General features: G+C 37.0%; 1 protein-coding gene and 1 long non-coding RNA gene across 3 annotated transcripts; one reads left to right on the top strand and one right to left on the bottom strand.

Annotated features, from left to right (window-relative positions):
* The first annotated feature begins 3,500 nt into the window (after nt 1-3,500).
* Nucleotides 3,501-4,015, top strand: LOC140854867 (uncharacterized). Its single transcript, XR_012137972.1, has 2 exons — nt 3,501-3,753; nt 3,849-4,015. It is a non-coding gene; the product is annotated as an uncharacterized lncRNA (long non-coding RNA).
* Nucleotides 4,016-7,453: 3,438 nt separating this feature from the next.
* LOC105040006 (ADP-ribosylation factor) lies at nt 7,454-20,656 on the bottom strand. 2 transcript variants are annotated; one of them, XM_010916371.4, is made up of 7 exons: nt 20,517-20,656; nt 19,392-19,547; nt 17,942-18,012; nt 9,653-9,772; nt 8,154-8,272; nt 7,936-8,017; nt 7,454-7,834 (listed from the first exon to the last, which is right to left on the bottom strand). In XM_010916371.4, the coding sequence occupies exons 2-7, from the start codon at nt 19,537-19,539 to the stop codon at nt 7,829-7,831; spliced, it is 546 nt and encodes a 181-aa protein (XP_010914673.1). In that variant the 5' UTR covers nt 19,540-19,547; nt 20,517-20,656; the 3' UTR covers nt 7,454-7,828. The 2 variants fall into 2 exon arrangements, with proteins under 2 accessions (XP_010914673.1, XP_010914674.1); XM_010916372.4 differs by lacking the exon at nt 20,517-20,656 and adding an exon at nt 20,280-20,449.
* Between the last annotated feature and the right edge of the window lie 1,254 nt (nt 20,657-21,910).

A 21,910-nucleotide genomic window follows, 5' to 3' on the forward strand; every position in this document is an offset into this window, starting at 1 on the left:
GTACAATTTGGTCTGATACTATATTTCCATAATTACCTAATTCACTAAAAAGTCATGCAATATAATTATCTAATTCACTAAAAAGTCATGCAAGTCATGGATGGGGACAAAAAGATCCAACTCATTGTACAATTTGGTCTCATACTGCAGTCACAAATGGAATTTGGTCTAATGCTAAAAGATCGAACAAAAATTGTTAGTCCAGAATTCATTCAAGTAATTTGAAGACACGTGTTTTTACCAAAAAAATTTCAAAACACAGAGTTGCTTCCACAATTACAGTAGTCCCGCCTGTCACTGGAATGGCTCGAGCCAGTGGATGGGCAATTATTGATGCAAGCTGTGGAGTTTGTGGGAGCCAGTCGATGGGCAATCATTGGTGTAATTAATTCTCATCTTCCTTCCCACCCTTCTTTATGCCAATATGGCACTGGTATTTTTGCGTTGAGCCAGATTCATCATTTTCCAGCTGGCATAAATTTGTAATGAATTTGGATAGAGGAGGGTGCAAAATATTACTGGGATAGTTCTTGGCATTAAATTTCGACCTAAGGCCTAAAATAGTATTTAATTTTTGTGTACACTTTATGTCAAATAGCTGTTGGTTCAAGGGGTTATGTCCAATCCCAATTCAAGCTGAGACTACATTTGATAGGCGGGACCCAAAATTTTTATTAATTTTTGTTCCGCATTATTATGTCCTACTAGGTTAAAATATGATAGTTTTTTTCTTTTTTTTTTTCAGAAAAAATTTACGTAAATTAACTTTTATATTTTTAAAAAATATTAATTATTTATTTTCATAGTTTGTTGATGGATGCTGCATATTAATGGAACACGAGAAGGATCATATCTTTTGTGCAAAAGAAGGATTCATCTTTTCTCATGTAAATTCATCGTTGGATCGTTCAATAGTCGCTTCGAGATCTATGCTAGTAAATAGATGAAATTTGAAGTACTTTAATAACTGTGCAGGATGGATCCAATGGTCAACATCGTAGAATATATGGGATGTGATATTTGCGATAAGTGGCGTTGACCGAAGGCAAGCTAGGGGGGATGTTGTAGACTGGACTATAATGGAAGCAATCACCTAGATCACTAAAATCTAATCCAAATCGTGAGTTGGGACCAGCAAGATCCAGCTCGTTGTACCATTTAATCGCATACTATTCTCTCAAAAGAAATTTGCTCTAATTCTAAAAGATGGAATCAAAATTACTATTTGAGAATTCATTCCAATAATTTCAATATACGCCAAATCTTCCCCTTTCAAAATGTTTCTGATTCGAATAATTTAAAGATAAGTGTTGCTTTGGAGTCCACATGATTCTTCTACAACTGCACTTGTCCTTGAGGCTTGACTGAGATATTTGTCCTTCCGGTCACATGTAGTGGCAATTATTGACGCAAGTTGGAGTTTGTGGGAGCCAGTCAATGGACAACCAATGGAGCAATTATTTCTTATCTTCCTTCCCACCCTTCGTGATGCCAATATGACCATGATATTCTTGTGTCGATCCAGCTTTATCATTTTCCATCAGCATAAAATTGCGATGAATTTGAGGATGGGGCAGGGTGCAAAATATTACCGGGATAGTTTAGCTTCCAACCTAAGGCCTAAAATAGTATTTAATTTTTAGTATATAATTTCTGTCAAATAGCTGTTGGTGTAAAGAGTTTTGTTCAATCCCAACTCAAGTGGACATTAAATTGATAGGCTGGACCCAAATTTTTTAATTAATATTTGTTTTGTATTAGTATGTCTTTTTAGTTTGAAATAGGTTATTTTTTCCTTTTTTTTTCTAAGAAAGAGTTTGATTAATTAGCTTGTATTTTTTTTTTTTTAGAAAAAGGTCCAATAGTTTGCTGAAGGATGCTGAGCATCTAGTGCACAATGGAACAAATGGGACATTTATTAGCAAGTAGCGGTTAGAATGTTCAGCTGAGCCAAAAGAGCAACCTGAAAAGTAAATTAGCTCAAATCAGATGGTTACCATATTTTAGTTTATAAATAGCAAACCGGGGCTTGCCTCATGGTAGCCCCCTTCTGCTCAAGAAGCAGGGAGAGTTCAGATTTTCTGCAGCTCTTGATCACTGCACATCATCGCATTACATAGATAGATGGCTGTCAAACATGAACCACCTTTCCTGCGATGCATCATTTTTTGGCATGCAATGCAAGGCATCATGTTTGACAATGGTCTATCTTTGCGATGGGATGATGTGGCAGCAGTCAAAAGCTGCACAGCTTAGAGACGGTAATAGATTAGATATAGATCGGATCAATGTATTACTCGTACCCATCCTATAATTAAAAATTTCATATTCATATATGTCTTGTATCCACATCGGATTGAGTCGAGTTAGGTTGGATCAGATGCATGTGAACAATATAAAATCATTATAATTTTAAAAAAAATATAAATTAAAATTATATCGGGTTGGGCTCGAGGTGGGACATATCATTATCCATCTCCGATCAGAACCTGCTCCAAATATTTTTTTCTATAATCCACATCTGCTTCAAGTTTCAATCAGATCTGGCCGGATCGGATATCCAACGAGTCAGCTAAAATTACCATCCCTAACACAGCTTTCTATGGCACAAAACATACAGTCAAAAAAGATCCAAACTTAAGACAGAGGTCCTAGATTTGAATCTTGGATGGTGTATATTGAAAGTTTGCATAGTGGCTTTTGTCCTCCCTTTCTCTTGGTTTTCTCAATAAGTAGCCTGTGTTCAGACCCTTTCTTCTGCTTTTAAGTGGTATATGTGGATTGAGCCCAACAGATCAGTCTTGTTCATTAATTCCAAGAGAAATTCTTTGTGCACCGCATGCGGTGCAATAACGGTATACCGTCTTTTTTCATTCGTCTATGTAGCCATGCTTTTCGATGCCCATTAATGTGTCCATTAAATGCTTGCAGGCTGCTTTTTTGGTTTAAAATTTTGAATGATGAAAATATCTCTCTGTTCTGAAAAAATTATGACATCCCATAGCCAGTTTATGATATCCTCTTAAGATGATGAAAATTAATCATAATTTTCAACGATGAAAATATCCTTTCCTTCTTATAACTTTCTATTTTTAGAAAGTCATAATATGCTTCAGGATGTAATAACAGACCACAGGATGTCATAAACAGATCATGGAATGTCATAATTTTTTCAAAACTAAGAGGTATTTTTGTCATTTAAAATTTCAAATCAAAAAATAGATCTACAAATATTTAATAGGCACATTAATGGGCATTGGAAAGCATGGCTATATGGATGAATCACGTAAAGCATTTCATGTTGGAATTTTTACACTATCCACAGTGCACAAAGAATTTCTCCTGATTCCAAATGGTATCGTGCCAAAAACTGTAGGATTGATGTCATCTTAGCACAAGCTGAAGACACAACCATGAGAATAATTCTGAAAAGCCCCTGATTATAGAGATGCTCATAAAACATCGAGGTTGTAAGTTTCTCATAACACCGATCACTGAAATCAAAGCTAAGCCCATTGATTTTTCCCTTGCAGACAGCAGAACTCAGAAAATGTAATCACCCTGCACCATATACTCTAGTTTTTTTCGGCCTTCCATAGCCGCATCATACTGCTGGACATCAGAAGCATGAGCCCAATAGATCATTTCATTCCACCTCCAAAGGGTTTTGTGCTAGAGCCGCGAGCTACTGAGACTGACATGACCTCCGCAAAATGACAAAACCTTTCTATTCTGCTATAATGACAAACCTTTGTACGGAGCGTCAATTTTGTAAGCAGTATTCTTCTTCTTTATTTGTGAAATCAAGTCTAAAACGCTGTTGCTTCTCGGTGGACTTGTGATTGCAGGATGTATGCTGTCCTGATAAACATGTCAGGAAGCATTAGCTTCCAGTTCCCTCTCGTCCAGCTCTAAAGAATCCCTAAGATGGCTCTTCTCATTGTAGTGTTCTCTTTGCACTCGCTTGGCTGAAATCTTATCATAACTCCTATAAATTTTACATATTCTTGCTGTTGTTGCCGTGTATTGCATATCATTTTTTTTTTTTTTTTTTTTGGAGGTTAAGGGAGGCTAGTAAAGCAGCCCTGTGTATTGCATGGCAAAATGCATTCTGTACATAAGAGGATTTACATTTCAGTGATGTTTTAATTAAACTTCTGAACTGCCACAGCAAATTCCTGCTCATGCCAATATGGCCGTGATATTTTTGTGTTGCGCCAGCTTCATCATCCACTAGCAGCATAACGTTGTAATGAATTTGGATGGAGGAGGGTGCAGTATATTACTGGGATAGTTTCTAGCATTATCTTTCAGAGCTTTGGCACTTTAACTGATTATTTCCGACCACGCCTTTTTTTTTTGTGGGAATATCGAGTCTCTATACGTTGATTTTCCTCGGTAAACATATGCGCGCAAGCGGTTTGGGCTGACGCGAGGTTCAGATAATCCTAATATAGTATTTAAAATTTTTTGTACATAATCTATGTCAAATAGCCGTTGGCTTAAAGGCTTTTGTTCAATCCCAATTCAAGTTGAGGCTAAATTTGATAGGCTGGGCAATAGTTTTAATTAATATTTGTTTTGTATATATGTCCTATTAGGTTTAGATTGGCTAATTTTTCTTTTTGTTTCAAGAAAAGGAAGTTTTCTTTTTCTTTTTCTTTTCCTGAAAAGATTCGAGGAGTTGGTCGAAACCATTAAAAGCAAGCCGAATGCTGTAGACCAGACTACTTTGGAAGCAATCATCTAATTTGCTAAAGACCCATACAAATTATGAATTGGGTCGAGAAAGATTCAGCTCATTGTACCACTGGGTCTAATACTATTCTCATTGTAGTGTTTTCTTTGCTCTTCTTGAACTGAAAATCTTGTCAAAACTTTTAATAAATTCTAGATGTTCTGTCTGAATTTGCTACGTTTTGCATATCAAAATGTATTTTACGTGTCATGAAATGTAGAGTTCAGGAGATGTCTTTATCGATTTTATTCAGGTACTACAGCATGTGGCAAACTCCTACACCCCCCATATGGCTTCGATATTGTTGTGTTGAGCTGCCTGCGCTGTCTGCCAGCAGCATAAATTGTACTGTATCTGAATAGAGGGTATGAGATATTTCTGGGATAGATTTGTGGCTGTCTTTCAACATGAGCTTGAGTTCTGCCACTTTGATTGATTTTTCTTTTTTTTTTGCTAAGCTTTTGGTGGGATTATTGGATGTCTGTACATTTGTTACCCTTGTTAACATTTGGATGCAGGTATTTGGGTTGATGCAAGATTCAGCTAGGCCCAAATTATTACATGAATTATTTTCTCAGTATGTGATTTATATCACAAACCTGAAGGCTTGATGGAGCCAGCTGCGTTCAGTCTAGAGCTAAAACTGGTGTGTGTGTGTGTGTGTGTGTGTGTGTGTGTGTATCAATATTTTTAAACAAATGAATATGCCTATAGATATTAAATAGATAAAAATATTTTTAAATGGATATGGATATAAGTGGGATATTATTTATATTTATATTTTTCTTATCCTAATACAAATATAAGTCGGATATTATTTGGATACAAAATCAAATTTAAGTGTAATTCAATGATAAAACTAATATCAATCATATAATAATAAAAGACAGGAATAGAATTTACTATATAGATCCTACACAACATATGGATAACTAAAGATCTAAAGCATGATTATTAAACCCTATACAGAGACCTACCTAGTCAAGGATCTAGGTCATTGGTCTAACTAGATTTGTATTAAAATATTAAAAATCAAAGATTATTTAAGATAAAAATATTAATGATTGCTTCATCAAATATCATTATTGTCCTTTAGTTGTAGCATAAACAAAAATAATCATAAATTATTGATTCTTAAAGAGATTGTAAGAAAACTATATAAAATATAGAAATATGTAGAAGTTAATATCTTTAAATACTTTTAATAATAAAGCTTTAAAAATATTTATATGTAGAATATAATAAAGTATATTCCATTTTTCATTTTTATCAAAGAGAAGGGAGTTTATTTTCATAAAATAATGATTCAAATATAAAATATATACAAAATATCACAATACACATCCAATGATTATTTAATGAGAAGAATATATGTGAATAAGCAGAATAAAAATACTTGTATAAAATGTGGACACATGTTGTGGGTTTTCATTCAAAACATGAGCTCAAATCCTGGATTGTATCATTTATCTTAATTATAATTTTATTGGATATACAGATACAAAAAATTTTTAAGATATGAATTCAAATCCCAATTGGATATCAGAATTGCAAAATTCTTATTGCACCATGCATGATGCAGAACGAGCTGTACCGTATATGGTGATTGGCATGCACGGAACCCCTCCCCCCCTCCTCTCAGCGCGTTATCCAATCGCCACGTGCGATGCACAAAAAATTGCTCATCAGAATTTCTATCAAAATCCAACCGATTCAGATTCAGAAATAAGTAGAGCCAGATTTTATCCAATCTATTTTTAATCTTACTTAAAATTTGATAGGACAGACCCAAAATTTTAACTAATTGTTATTTCATATAATTGTTCCGGTGATGTTTTGGTAGGTTAGCTTGCATTTTGCTAGGAATAAGTAAGCGCCTTGGTGCTAGACTCAAGATCAAACCAACATGGACCAAATGGAGGTCAAAAACATAGCACGAGGATCCATTAACCCATGCAGGACAAACTACCTTATCCATCAAAATAAATTCTTTATTTGCATATAAGAGCTAAAATTAGTCCAGCACCATAATTTATAAACCAATGCAATAGATTATTTTACAAGGACTTCTTTATCTATTTCCCTGCTCAAGCTTGAGCTTTAAAGCAGTATTGGCATGCTACTCACCTAAATTAACCACCGCCACCTCCACCCAACACAAGAAGGGTTTCATTGATACCATACCAAACATGTCACAATCCAATCAAAAATCATGAATCGATGGGATAATATGAGATATCATCATGAAAATTGACGAAATACATAGCAACCGATGAAATACAAACGTTCTCATTGAATTATAATAAATTTGAATTTGACATGACACTACTATTGCAACAAAATTATTTTCTCAAACCACCACCCTAAATTCCAAGTTCCGAATGTTAAAACCCTCCTCCCAAAACCCCCAAATTCCAAGTTTCAAATGTTAAAACCCTCCTCCCAAAACCCTAATACAACACCTAAATCCTTCAAGTCACACCAAAATGATAGAGAAATGCTTCTAAAATGCTTTCCGATCAGTTCTCCACTAAAAAGCAACCAATTATCCCTTAGGCACTTCAACCGCCAAAAACCCAATCTTCCTCCCCTCCTGAACCCTTCATCTTCCACCAAAACCCTCACCGAAAAACAGAGACCTAAAACAGCCCAATTTCTCCCCTTAACCTAGAATGGGTAAGATTAAGTCTGGAAATCACTTTTGGAAGAAAAAACTAAATAAACTTCCTCAAAAGTATTCCGAGGCATGAGGTATCAAACATTATATAAGATATCAGTACAGAAATACAAAAACATCATGTGATGGCAGATAGGTCTCCTAAGAACCAAGCTTTTTGTAGAAATAAAACTATTATATCACCCAAGCAAGGTCTTCAAACAACGCAATTGGCAGCCAAAAAAAAAAAGGGCAAAAATTTAGCTTGTAGATAAGAAGAACAAATTTCCAGATCATTCTTTATCTAAATGACAACAGAGGCTCGAGTCTATGAAGTTAGAAACATAAGCAAATTGATCCTCGGGACAGCTCTCTCGCATACTCGGAAGTGTACTAATGTTTTCAGCTCCAACAAGGTACCCAACCAGCAATATCTATGCCTGCAGGAAAATGGGGGAGGAATGATCACGAGTCACAAAAGGCTGCACTTCAACAGAAATGAAATATAAAAGGGCCCCGATCATGCAGTTATGTGGCAGACCTTGTTAGCAATGTTGTTTGAGAGCCAGTCCAATCCCTCATAAAGACCCTCCCCAGATGTGGCACACGTGCTCTGGATGTACCTGGAGGAAACGAATGTTACCGATCTAATTATTGTGAAGCGGATAGGCTCGGGTACTTCAAAAGCACCATAGAAATTGCATTACTAAGAAATCTCTTGAGGGGTTAAGAACCAAGTAAAGAGCATGAAATATTTACCAGTGACGTTGGCGGAGGGAGTGTAACCCGAGCTTATCAGTGATTTCCGCAGCATTCATGGCATTAGGAAGATCTTGCTTGTTCGCAAAGACCAGCAGCACTGCATCCCTCAATTCATCCTTCCAAGCAAAAAAAATTTCTCAGTTTTCCATTTTGCATGAGATGTACCGATGGAGCTTAGAGCTTCTTAGGTAATGTTTGATCCAAGCAGGCTTTTGTTGGCAAACTACAAGAAGAGCCAGCCTAAAACTCCTACCCTAATAAATATCAATTTTGTGAACTGACCCAGATGGTCAGTTCACAGAAGCCACAATGAAAATATTATGGTCAAACCGTTTCCAGGTCCTTAGTTTGGCTTCCATTTAATGATCAAAAGGTCCGCTTATTTTCATTTTAATATGCCATACTCAAAACACAACCACAACTGTTCTACATACACTGAGGTCTTGCTTTATACACTGCATGGAACAACAATTACACGGCAATCGAGACTAGGATCAACAAACAAAATTTTATGTCAACTCAAATTGCAAGTAAACCAGGAACCAGAAGTTGCCCAAACAGAACTCACTACAGATATGTTATTATAAGGTCACATATACTGTGTTTGATAGACTGCCATATGGCATGCATCTTGCAACTGCTCCATTATAATTTTTCACAATGGTTTCTAAAAAGGGTACGAACCAAAGTGTTCCCCATAATAATAATAATAATGACAACATTACTCTATGCTATTTAAAAAGTGTTCTTCCAAATAAATATACAATAGCAATAAAAAGAGGCTCAGGGGCAGCTAACAGTAGCAGACATGCTACACAAGTGGAACAAAACAAAGCACATTATTGACATGAGTTGGCTTTCATAGTAATAATAATGACATCATTACTCTATGGCATTTAAAAAGTGTTCTTCCAAATAAATATACAATTAGCAATAAAAAGAGGCTCACGGGCAGCTAACAGTAGCAGACATGGAACAAAACAAAGCACATTATTGACATGAGTTGGCTATCTCATGAGTGATTGGAGTATATGGAAAACTATACCATTTCGAACGAAAGTCAGAGGGTGGGGGAGCATTACTCCACCATTCTGGATAGAGCATCCTGATGGCAAGGCTACTGCAGTCCAGAAAGATTTTTTTTTTTTTAAAGAAAAAGAAACTATTCTTTTGATTACAGGGGCAGCCAAAGGTATCCTATCCTCACAGCAAGACTACTGCAGTATGGAAAGAATTCTTTTAACAGGGAAAAGAAACTAGTTATTTTTATTGTACAGGCAGCCAAATTTATCCTATTACTTCACTCTATTCAAAAATTACCTTAGTAGTATATGCATCAAACGTTTTATTTCTTTTGGAAAAATGTCTGAAAGAGAGAAGGATAAATATGGCTCCCCAACTAAAAAATTAATGAGCCCCCATAAATACAAAGAAGTTCAATTTTCCACACAATAATAAAATTTAAACTGAAATGTAAAATGATTTTATAGGCATACCTCATTAAGCATCCTGTGCAATTCATCTCTAGCCTCAACAATACGATCTCTGTCATTGCTGTCGACAACAAAGATAAGGCCCTGGGTGTTCTGGAAGTAATGTCTCCACAGAGGCCGGATCTGATAATTCCACCACACAAAAGATCATTACTGTCAAATAAATGCAAGCCATGAGAAATGTATTTTTCACTTGAGATCTTAAAACCCACCTTGTTCAAGCTGTAGTGGAATTAAAAGAAGCAAAAGTAACAGGAGGTTATACAGAAGCTTTGAACTCTCTCTCTCTCTCTCTCTGTGTGTGTGTGTGGGTGTGCACACATGTACACATATGTAAACCAGTTGTCGAAAATATCTCAGGAATGCAGTAAGCACTGGTATATTTCCAGCAAATATTTATGACATTGGGATAATCAGACTGAAAAAGATTCATGTGATCATGAGGTTTTTATATACTAACTTTTGATTAATTGGTGATAACAATAAAAATGATTTGCTGCTTTAGAAACAACCACAGGCAAGATCAAACGTACTCTGAAGCATGGAGGATCTCTGGCATTGAAGATAAAATATTAGTTTGCAATTCATACACTAATAACTTCAGCTTCAAAAGACAGACAAGCTTCTCTTCCATGAGGAATTTCCCTAAACTTGAACAGGAAATTAGAGATTGTTGAAACTCTAGCTAGCCTGCCCTGTAATGGTCCTGGTTAAGACCCTAGGCATTTTAGGTATAATGGATTGTGGTCACAGTGTTTGGTATGGATTGCGGTTATGGTGTTTGGTATAAAAGCCAGGCCACCATCCAGTTTTCAAGTCAGAAAAGTATTGGCTTGTGCAAAAGGAAAAAGTGGAAAAGAAAAGAATAATATAGCCTAAAGTGAAAGACACCAGTAGAAAAGGGATACCTAGCAGCCAGAGTGCAGCCATCACAAGGAAAAGGCTACATAATTGTCCTAGAGTAGAATTTGTCACATGGAAACGGCGACCTAGACCAAAGTGAGAGCCATGATAGTAGGCTGACAAAAACACCCATGGGGCACAGTGGACTGTTATAGTCCTAGTTAAGACCCCAGCATTCACAGTCTTAATGCCTTGGCCTTTTGGGTGTAAAGGCTAGGATTGTAACAGGTCCAAGCATTGCAAATAAACTCAGAACTATGTCGTCAGGCAAGAAAATTTAAAACCCAATTTTTTTCCAGAAAGGTCAATACTGGAGCCAAGTCACACCACCTTAAGAGACATAACACCCAGTTCAACTTCTAGAAGCTGCACACAACATAAATCTAATCCGTAACTGTTCATCCAGATCTGTATCTGAAATGATATCAGAAATAAAGGCACCTCCACAAGCTTCACTTGAAAAAAATGAAACACTAGGGATGAAAAAGGATCAGATTATGATTGGATGCTGATATATGCATATCCATAGCCATATTTTTTAGTTTATATGAATATGGATATGGATATTAAATGAATACCAAGATTAGTATCCATGTTTCTTCTAAATGGATACGGATATACATCAGATATATGCAAATCCATTTTTGTTCTAAATGGATACAAGTATAAATCAAAATATTATTCGGATATAAATCAGATTTTAAATGGATTTTAATAATGAAACCACATAAATGACAGTTGTAAAGGATGGGTATGGGATCCAATATTAAGATCACACACAATGCACAATTAACTAGTAAAGGTCTACATCATAATTATTAAATTCGCTTGGCGACTGATGCAGCCAAAGATCTCGATCATTGGTTTGACTGGGTTTAAATAAAAAATATGTTAGAGATTAATTTTATAATATAAATATATATATAAAATAATTTTATTTATTTTATAGAGAATTTCTATTATGTATTAGCAGGAATATGTTATACGTATTGATAATTTTGAATATCTTAAAAAATAAAATTATGAAAAAAATTTTGTTTTTTATCACAGCTTAGGATTTAGTTTTGTAAAAAGATTTAATAAATAACATATGATATATATTGCTTTTATGATGTCACTTTTAAAGAAGTACAACAAAACATCAATATGTAACAAGTGTCAAAGTTACCCTGGTGGCTGAGTGGTTGGCAACTAAGCAGGAGATTACCGGTTCGATCGTTGGTAGAGGCAATTCGTATCCAAGAAAGTTTATGAATATCTATGCAAATCCAGATCCAGATCTGTTTCCGATCAGATTCAAAAAATTTTATCTGAATCCAATTCGAACTGGATACGAATCCAAATATAGTTGGATAATATCTGACTTGTTTTCAGCCCTATGAAATACCAATACTAATATGATAGCAGCACATCTTTGAATTCATTCTTAATATATATTAATGGACTTCCCTGTACTCAATCTCAAACAACATGACATAGTAAGTTCAGATAAACAAGAAGAGTTATTGTATCTATTCCTAGAATGATATTATGGGTCACACAGAATAAAAGCACACTGAGGATGCCAAGCATAATTAGTAACATATGAGAAACTACTTCAAGGAACTAGGTATGTGCAATTAACACATTGGCAAATATTGATAGTATTTTTTTTTTATCTTGCATCATATAACTTTTCTTGAGAGGAAAAGATAAGATAGGTAAACTTCTTTCAATGTACATGCTATGAATCAAGCATGCAGTAAAATGGATGCAGGAGCATGAATTTTAATTTTTGTATTTTATTTGGAGTTAGTTGATTTTGTTTTATTTTGTTTTAAGGGTCGTTTGCTGTGTTTCTTTTAACTTTTTAGTCAGTCACTTAAGTCAGAGTATTTTGGTCCTTTTAAGACATTAGCGCGTTGCAGTAGGATTTTATCCTTTAAATATTGCTGCAATTAGGGTTTCAGGCCATCATTATCATTAGTATTCAGTTTTTGTTTCAATACAGAGAAATTCTTGGGAGTCTAAACCCTAGAATTCTACTATTTCTTCATCAATCAACACATTTTCTCTTCTGCTGCGTATTATTGCTGTTAAATTCTATTTCTTTTCTTTCCCCTACAAGTTTCCTGCATCAATTTTAGTATCAGAGAAGGCTTTGGTCCTCGAGTGATGGCAGCTCGTGGTTGTGGTGGACAAGGAAAAGGGCAACAAGGCCTAGCTGCAGATATCGCAGAGATGAGACGTATGATTGAGGATTTGTCATGGGCTGTTCAAGCTATTCAGCAACAGAAACAGCAACAGTTGGCTGCTCGGGCAGAAGAACCAGAAGATCATCGTGAAACTGTGGGCATACCGGAAGGTGGCACCAAAGGAGAAGATACTGATCTCGAGGAGGAGTTCAATCCCTTCCATCAAGAAGAGCCTGAACGTGGCGGTGGATTGGAGGACAGATTGGTTCGAGCACTTGATCTGAATGGTGGCGGAATCAAAATTGAAGTTGCAGATTTCTTTGGGAAGATGCATGCTGAAGATTATCCTGATTGGGAGGCAAGTTTAGAAAATTATTTTGAATGGAAGCCCATGCAAAAAAAGAGGAAGGTTCTGTTTGTGAAGCTGAAGTTGAAAGGGGCTGCACTTCAGTGGTGGAATAGAGTTGAGGAGCAGCGCATTCAACAAGGCAAACCAAAAATCAGAACATGGGAGCACATGAAGATGAAGTTCAAGAAGCAATTTTTGCCTGCTGATTATGCTATGGAGTTGTATGAAAAGTTTCATACGTTGAAGCAAAGGAATACGCCAGTGGAAGAGTATACGACTGAATTCAATAACCTTTCAGTTCGTGTTGGTTTGAATGAGACTAATGAACAGATGACTTCTAGTTATCTTTCTAGGTTGAATCAGCCTATTAGAGATGAGATTGAAGTAGCTCGGTTTTTCAATCTAGAAGACGCTCGACAATATGCTTTAATGGCTGAAAGGCGATTATTACATTATGGTGCCAGACGACCAGCTGTTACATGCACTAGGGGCACAAATTCATCTCAAGGCAAAAGTGAACAAACTGTTCATAGGGCCATGCACCGTGCTGCATCAACTAATCGAACAATTGGGCAGATTGTTGCTACTGCTAGGGCTGAGAAGGGAAAGGACTTGCAGAAATATGGTTCCCAAACTGATGCTGGGGCTAGTTATAGAAGCTGGAACAATAACAATTCCAACAAATGTTTCTCTTGCGGAGAAGGGGGACACATCCTATTCATGTCCACAAAGAAGGATAAACTTGGCTGAATTTGAAGCAGAGGAGCCAGAGCATTGGGAGCCTACTTACGATGAATATGATGAAGTTGAGTGGGAGAATGTTGATATTTTGCCCGTGCAAGGAGAATCATTAGTGGTTCGATGAGTCATGATTACGCCCAAGGTGAGAGAAGAAGACTAGAGGCACCATAACATTTTCAGAACTCGTGTGCTTTGTGGAGGAAAGGTATGTGATGTTATTTTAGATGATGGCAGCAGTGAAAATATTGTCTCAAAGAAGCTGTGGAGAAGCTGAATTTGCATACTGAAAAACATCCAACACAATACAAGGTTGCTTGGTTTCAAAAAAAAAATGAGGTACCAGTTACTTCTCCATGCCTAATAAAGTTTACAATGGGTAATAATATTGAAGACGAGGCCCTATGTGATGTCCCAATGGATGCATGCCATATTTTGTTGGGAAGACCATGGTTATATGACAAGGATATAGTCCATCACACAAGGCCTAATACTTAAATGTTCCTAAGGGAGCAGAAAACTTTTACTTTGCAACCGTTGAGAAAAGATGCTGCCAGTAGCTCAAAAATCAGCAAGATTAACACCTTTTTAACTAGACAAATGTTTGAAGCAGAATGCAAGGAAGCTGGAATTATTTGTCTATTGGTTGGGAGGGATGTTCAAGAAGATCAACCATTGAATTTCTCACCAGAAATTCAGCAACTGTTGGGTGAATTTCAGGAGGTTATTCCTGAAGAGTTACCTAAGGGGTTACCACCTTTGCGAAGTGTGCAGCATGCCATAGATTTGGTGACTGCGACACCTCTACCAAATCTGACAGATTACAGAATGCCACCTCTGCAACGGCAAGAAATGAAGAGACAGGTAGAAGAATTGTTAACCAAGGGGTTAGTCCAAGAAAATAAAAGTCCGTGTGCTGTACCAGCTTTATTGACCCCAAAAAAAGACAGAACATGGAGAATGTGCGTGGATAGTCGTGCCATTAACAAGATTACTGTGAAATACAGATTTCCAATTCCAAGGCTTAATAACATGCTAGATATGATAGTTGGATCGAAGTACTTCTCTAAGGTGGACTTAAGGAGTGGCTATCACCAAATCAGAATGTGACTCGGAGATGAATGGAAGACAGCATTCAAAACACCTGATGGTCTATATGAATGGCTTCTAATGCCATTTGGGTTATCAAATGCTGCAAGCACTTTTATGCATGCTATGACTGAGGTAGTAAAACCATTCTTAGATTCTTTTGTTGTTGTCTATTTTGATGATATATTAATTTACAGTCGTTCTGAGGAAGAGCATTTAGTCCATTTGCGTAAAGTCTTTGAGGTTCTTCGGAAGGAAAAGCTTTATGCCAATCTCAAGAAGTGCTCTTTTATGCAAGAACGGGTTGTGTTCTCGGGCTTCATCGTTTCAGCTAATGGCTTGGAACCAGATCCGGAGAAGATAAAGGCAGTTCTTGAATGGCCAACACCTCAGTGTATAGGGAATCTACACAGTTTTCATGGGTTAGCTTCATTCTATCGGAGACTTGTCAGAAACTTTAGTGCTATCATGTTGCCTATCACTGAATGTTTGAAGAGGGACACCTTTGTGTGGACTAGTTCAGCAGAGGTAGCTTTCAAGCAGATTAAATCAGCCATGACCAGTGCTCCAGTTCTTGTGTTGCCAGATCTTGACAAGTTGTTTGTTGTTGAATGTGATGCATCACATGTTGGTATAGGAGCTGTTTTGAGTCAAGAAGGTCAACCAGTGGCTTTCTTCGGTGAAAAGTTGACTGATGCCAAAAAAAAGATATTCCACATATGACCTAGAGTTCTACGCTCTAGTTCAAGCTCTACGACATTGGGAACATTATCTATTGTATTGTGAATTTGTGGTGTATTCTGATCACCAAGTTTTGAGGTACTTGAATTCTCAGAAGAAGTTGAATGACAAGCATGCAAAGTAAAGCTCCTACATGCAGAAATTCACATTTTCATTGAAGCACAAATCTGGAAAGTCAAATATTGTGGCAGATGCATTAAGCAGACGGTCCTCGTTGTTAACAACAATGAAGGCACACGTCATAGGATTTGATGAGTTAAAGAATCTATACAAAGATGACCCATATTTCAGCCGTATCTTTGAAGATTTGAGAACTCAACAGGCTGCCAGAACTCTTCCTACAATCTGCATGATGGCTATCTTTTCAAAGATTCAGATTATGTATTCCGGAGGGGTCCTTACGTGAGCAGATTTTGTTGGAACTGCATAGTGCTGGTCTTGGAGGTCATTTTGGAAGAGATAAGACTTTGGAAATGGTTATTGCCCGTTTCTTTTGGCCTAAGATGTACCGGGATGTTAAACAGGTTGTCAAAAGGTGTCGAAATTGTCAGCTAGGAAAGGATAGTACACAGAACATTGGACTGTACACTTCATTGTCTGAGCCAGACATGCCGTGGATCCATATTAGCATGGACTTTGTGTTGGGACTGCCTCAATCAGCTAGGGGACATGATTCAGTGTTCGTGGTTGTGGATCGATTCTCAAAAATGGCTCATTTCATAGCATGTTCTAAGACTGAAGATGCATCACGAGTGGCTCAATTGTTTTTCAAGGAGATAGTTCGTCTACATGGAGTTCCTTCTTCTATTGTTTCTGATCGAGATGTGAAGTTTATGGCATACTTTTGGAGGTCACTTTGGAGGCGACTGGGCACAGAACTCAAGTATTCTCGCACATGCCATCCACAAACAGATGGACAAATGGAGGTTGTTAACAAGAGTTTGGGTAATATGCTGCGTTGTATTGTTGGAGATCATGTGAAGACATGGGATGACATTTTGCCTCAAGCAGAGTTTGCTTATGACAATTCAGTCAATTGTACCATAAAAAGGACTTCGTTTGAAACTGCTTATGGTTACAAACCACAACACGTGTTAGACCTTGTTCCGTTACCTCAAGAAGCTCAAGTAAGTGAAGAAGGGGAGGCTTTTGCAGATCATGTAAAGCAGATTTATGAGCAAGTCCGTGCTGCACTCAGGGCTAGTAATCAGATTTATGCAGAATCTGCAAATGAACATCGGAGAACTAAGGAGTTTGATGAAGGAGACTTGGTGCTAGTACATTTGAAGAAAGAGAGATTTCCAAAGGGCACTTATCACAAGCTGAGAGCAAGGAAGTTTGGCCATGTAAGGTGCTGAAGAAGATCAGTTCGAATCCCTATATCACTGATTTACCTGATAATTTACAGATTAGTCCTATCTTCAATGTTGGTGATCTCTTTGAATATGAGGGTTTTGGAAGGAACGAATGGTACAACAGAATTGAATTTTGAGCAGCTTCCAAAGAAGCCCTTAGAGGTCATTGAAGATATCTTGGATGTGAAGCAAGTCGGCTCGAGAAGGAGAAACATGTATCGCAGGGTTTTAGTGAAGTGGACTGGTAAGCCAACCATAGAAAGTACGTAGATTTCTGAAGACGAGTTGAGACGCATTGATCCAAGAGCCTATGCAGAATTTTGTCAAGCTTTCTTGTCGGAGTCAAGTTCTTTCCAACAAGGGGAGATTGATGCAGGAGCATGAATTTTAATTTTCATATTTTATTTGGAGTTAGTTGATTTTGTTTTAAGAGACGTTTGCTGTGTTTCTTTTAACTTTTTAGTCAATCACTTTAGTCAGGATATTTTGGTCCTTTTAAGACATTAGGGCATCGCAGTAGGGTTTTATCCTTTAAATATTGCTGCAACTAGAATTTCTAGCCGTCATTATCATTAGTATTCAGTTTTTGTTTCAATACAGAGAAATTCTTGGGAGTCTAAACCCTAGAATTCTACTATTTCTTCATCAATCAATGTATTTTCTCTTCTGCTGCATGTTATTGCTGCTAAATTCTATTTCTTTTCTTTCCCCTACAAGTTTCCTACATCAAAAATGTACTACTCTCCCCATACGTTATCCAACCATCTTAGGTCCCTTACATTGGTGACAAGTTTGATATAGCAAGATATCCATCACTTCTTGGAATGCTATTATTTTAATCATATGCAAAACTCCAAATAAAAATATAAATGAAATCAAAGTATCAGACATTACCCATGTTACATATGTTACCCAACAAACATTATACAGATAGACAACAAACCTTGTCCTGACCACCAACATCCCACACGGTAAAGCTAATGTTCTTGTATTCCACCGTCTCCACATTAAATCCTGACAACCAGGTGACAACACAAAGTCAAAAATTAAAATAAAATAAAACAAGCTTGGAGTTAAAAAGTTTGACACAGTAGATGGGCAGCATATGATAAACTCCATAGGTACAAGAAGAAAACAGCATCCATCATGTTCTACATGTATAAAATGCAATTTTGGTGGAAATAGATGATAAACAAAGGCTCCAATTGAAATCGATGGCACGGAGATAGCTCACTGTCATCAATACAAAACAACAAAGAGAAACACAAAGACAAATCAACCTGATTCAAAGATAATCAGATGAGGTAGACACTTTTTTTTTTAAAATTTAAAAAGAAAGTATATTACAAACACAGGGCCTTAAGTATATTACAAACACAGGGCCTTAAGGCCGCTTCAGAAAGAAGGGGGTGTGGCAGTTATAAGAGAACAAATAAACCTGGAGAAAGTCGTCCGACTCATAATATTGAGCAACAGAAAGGATCTAAAACATTCAAATTGAGAACAGAGAAGTAAAAATTCCAAAATAAGTTCTGGTAATCCTGAAAATAACCGGTTGAGAATTGAGTGCACAAAGACATGCAAGTTTCCAGAAAAAGAAAACCAAGTGCTGAATAGTCAATCAGTAACATGCATGCATTGCAACAAAGATCTGAGAAAATCTTAACAAGAAGAAAGGCTCAAAAACAACCCAAAAAAATTCATATAAATGGAAGGATATTGAAAGAATATGGGAGAACACCGTGTCAGTCCCTTGATATGACTTCTCACCAGGAATAGATGGGACAAACATAATACGGTACCATCATTAATAATTAAGAAGCTCTTGAATCATGTTAGAAAAGAGTACTCTGACATCAAATCATAGAAAGGAACAAAATCAGTGGCAAATAAAGGAAATAATCGATCTAGATTTGGAAAAATATGAACTCCATGCCGAATTACTGCTTCTAAGCAACCCAAAGACATTAAACAAATTAGAGTTCTTTTCATTTATTAAATCATGTTGGTTATTGTTGGTGAAAACTGAATCTTTCTTCCCAAGAGACAGTGGCATCTGCTTTGCGAGATCATGTCAATTGCAATGGTGCTTCTATGTTGGAGAACATCATTTGATAGCACCATTTAAGCTGCAGCAACTCCCAACAGGTTGAACCCAATTGTGCACAGAAATGAAATGAACTAGAGATTTGATATTTTAATACTTCATGCTCAATTTACTTGCTAAACAAAGCTAAAATGTTCCTAGAAATGGTGCACCGGAAATATGCTCTGGAACACCCAAGCCTCATCCATGAGTGAAAAAAAAATTCAATTTGAAGAAACAAGAAACCACAGGCATCACAAGTAAATAAAGTAAAACTGCTTCAATTTTATGTGTGTGTAGCGCATACCAATGGTAGGAATGGTGGTCACAATCTCTCCCAGCTTCAGCTTGTACAAGATGGTGGTCTTGCCAGCAGCATCAAGACCCACCATAAGAATACGCATCTCTTTCTTGGCAAAAAGCCGACTGAAGAGCTTGGTGAAAGACAGCCCCATCTTCACGTCTGAAAGAGTCCAGTTGATAATCAAATAACCAGACTTATAGCTTGTAATAATACCAGACACACACATACGATGGTACTATTATATCAAAGATGAATAAACAAATAAAGCTATAAACTTCTCTTTGGCCAAAATCCGACAATCAACCCTCCTGAGAAGATTTGCCTTGTAATTACCTACTGATCAAGAGCTATCAAGACATTGTGTGTGCTTCTCATGAATGCCAGATGAAATATCAAAATACAAAGTGTTGCTTTTTCCCCTAATCACAGAAATTTAACAACAGATGAACCAATAAAAGCATAAATTTTTTTTTTAAAAAAAATGCACTGGACGCAAAAGTGGTGGCGATGATTAAAATTATATTAACTGCTGAAGCTTCAACAATATCATCTATTCTGCACTCAGAAAACATTTTTTAGGCCTCAAATGAACAAGTAGATCTACACAATATTGTGAACGAACGTCCCATAAAAAATTCCGCTGAAAACACTAACAAGCATCAAGAAAAAATCAATTTTAATTCTAACACCACAAAAGAGTCATTTTTGATCCATCAACAAGATCCGAACACAAAACAACAGCAAAATAATAAGTCATAGGCAAAAACGAAGATATGAATAAACAACAGGGAGATCTGCGGCCTAAGATCGGCATGAATTCAAAAATCGATCACGTAATCCCGAAGAAACATATCAAATCACGAAACACGACACCAAGATGCCAAAACCCACCAGATCAAAGAATAAAGAGAAAGATCCTATATCATTTTCCAGTGCATCCAAACATTCCAAATTCCACACCAATTTTTCACTTTCACATGTATCAAATCTTCGGAAATCGAACCGGATCGCCAAACAAAAATTTGCTAAAAAGGGCAACAGATCGACACGCAAGGCCCGATCTAGGGTTCCAGAAAGCTAAAAAGATCAAAACGAACGAAGCGAGAAGTAGAGGATCGAATCGTTTACGAGAGGGAAAGGAATGAGAGCCGATCCGAGCAAGGAGATCACAGGAGGAGCTGTCCACCACCAGATCCCGAAGGATCGAAGGCCCCCATCTTTAATAGGACGGTAGGTAACGGGTGTCTACTCGCCGTCACCATACAGCCCAGCCGCCCGCATACCGATTGGCCGTTTCGTTGCCGCAGATCGTTTTGCCGTTATGTAACCAGAGCTCATCTTGGCCGTCTATTTGGGGGAGCAGAGAGATGATTCTATACGGGGTCCAGTGGACCATGTTGTTGCCAACCGTTGGTTGACATGTCACTTTGCTCCACCTAGTGGGTGTGAGTTGGGTGGACCGAACCGGATAATTGGTTTAGGTGGACCAAATTGGTCTATTGGGTTAAGTCCCAAAATTAAACATGAGGTGTCATAGATTTAGTGGATGCTTGCATTAGAGCTGCAACAGGGTCACATCCGGTGTCTCTCGATCAAATCTACTCAGTTGTGCACCTAATTGGCTCCAGATCAAAGATTTCGACCAAATTCCAACCTACCATGTTTCAGATCCTGTTGGTGCTTATTAGGCTGCATTTCCTTTTTTAAGTTGGGTTCAAAAATTTAGGATTAAAGATCTAGAACTAGATTTTGGATTGTCATCAGTTGGGTATGCTGAGGCAGCTATGGTTCTTCAAGACATCATAAATTGGGAGCTATACATAAACAATGTGTCTAAATGTAATATTTTTCGATCAATTACACATAAGGTTAAATACTAGTTAAATCCAGGTCCACTTGACCCTAAATTCATGATCTACAATCATCAAATCAATTTTTTTCCGTTTCTGTTAATGAAAGGATTGGAAAACTATCAAATTCAGTGAAATTGATATTAGAAAATCATGTGTGCATCTGAAACACCTTATAATTAGTGTTACAGAGAATCATCTTCATAATGTTAATAACGTCTTCAAGTATGACGCAGGTATTCAACACCTCCCATCATATAACCATCCTGCCACAAAGCTTTATGCTCGACAAAAATTGACTAAGATTTTGAAGAACATGACTCATACAGCAACATTCTCCATAAATGGTTTTCTAACTCTTTTCCTTCCTTTTCCTGTAATCAACCCCTTTTTTAGCTAAGAGTAGTCAACCCCTTGTCTCCTTGGTCAAGCAACTTGTGTTGGTAAGCATCCATAAAAAAATTAGCTCCTTAACCAGCCTAGAGCTGATCATGGGCCATGGTTAGGCAAAAAAAAATGTTAAATTTTGATTAAGCTCGATCTAAAGACCATAAAATGAATATAATTTAAACCAAAGATTCGACCCATGATCAGCTCTAACCATGCCATGGTTGCACCAGAAGCCTCCCTCGTTGCTCCACCCACATCTATGATCATGGTGTTCCAACATTT

This window comes from Elaeis guineensis, chromosome 1, assembly GCF_000442705.2.
Source record: "Elaeis guineensis isolate ETL-2024a chromosome 1, EG11, whole genome shotgun sequence".
Classification (NCBI taxonomy): Eukaryota; Viridiplantae; Streptophyta; class Magnoliopsida; order Arecales; family Arecaceae; genus Elaeis; species Elaeis guineensis.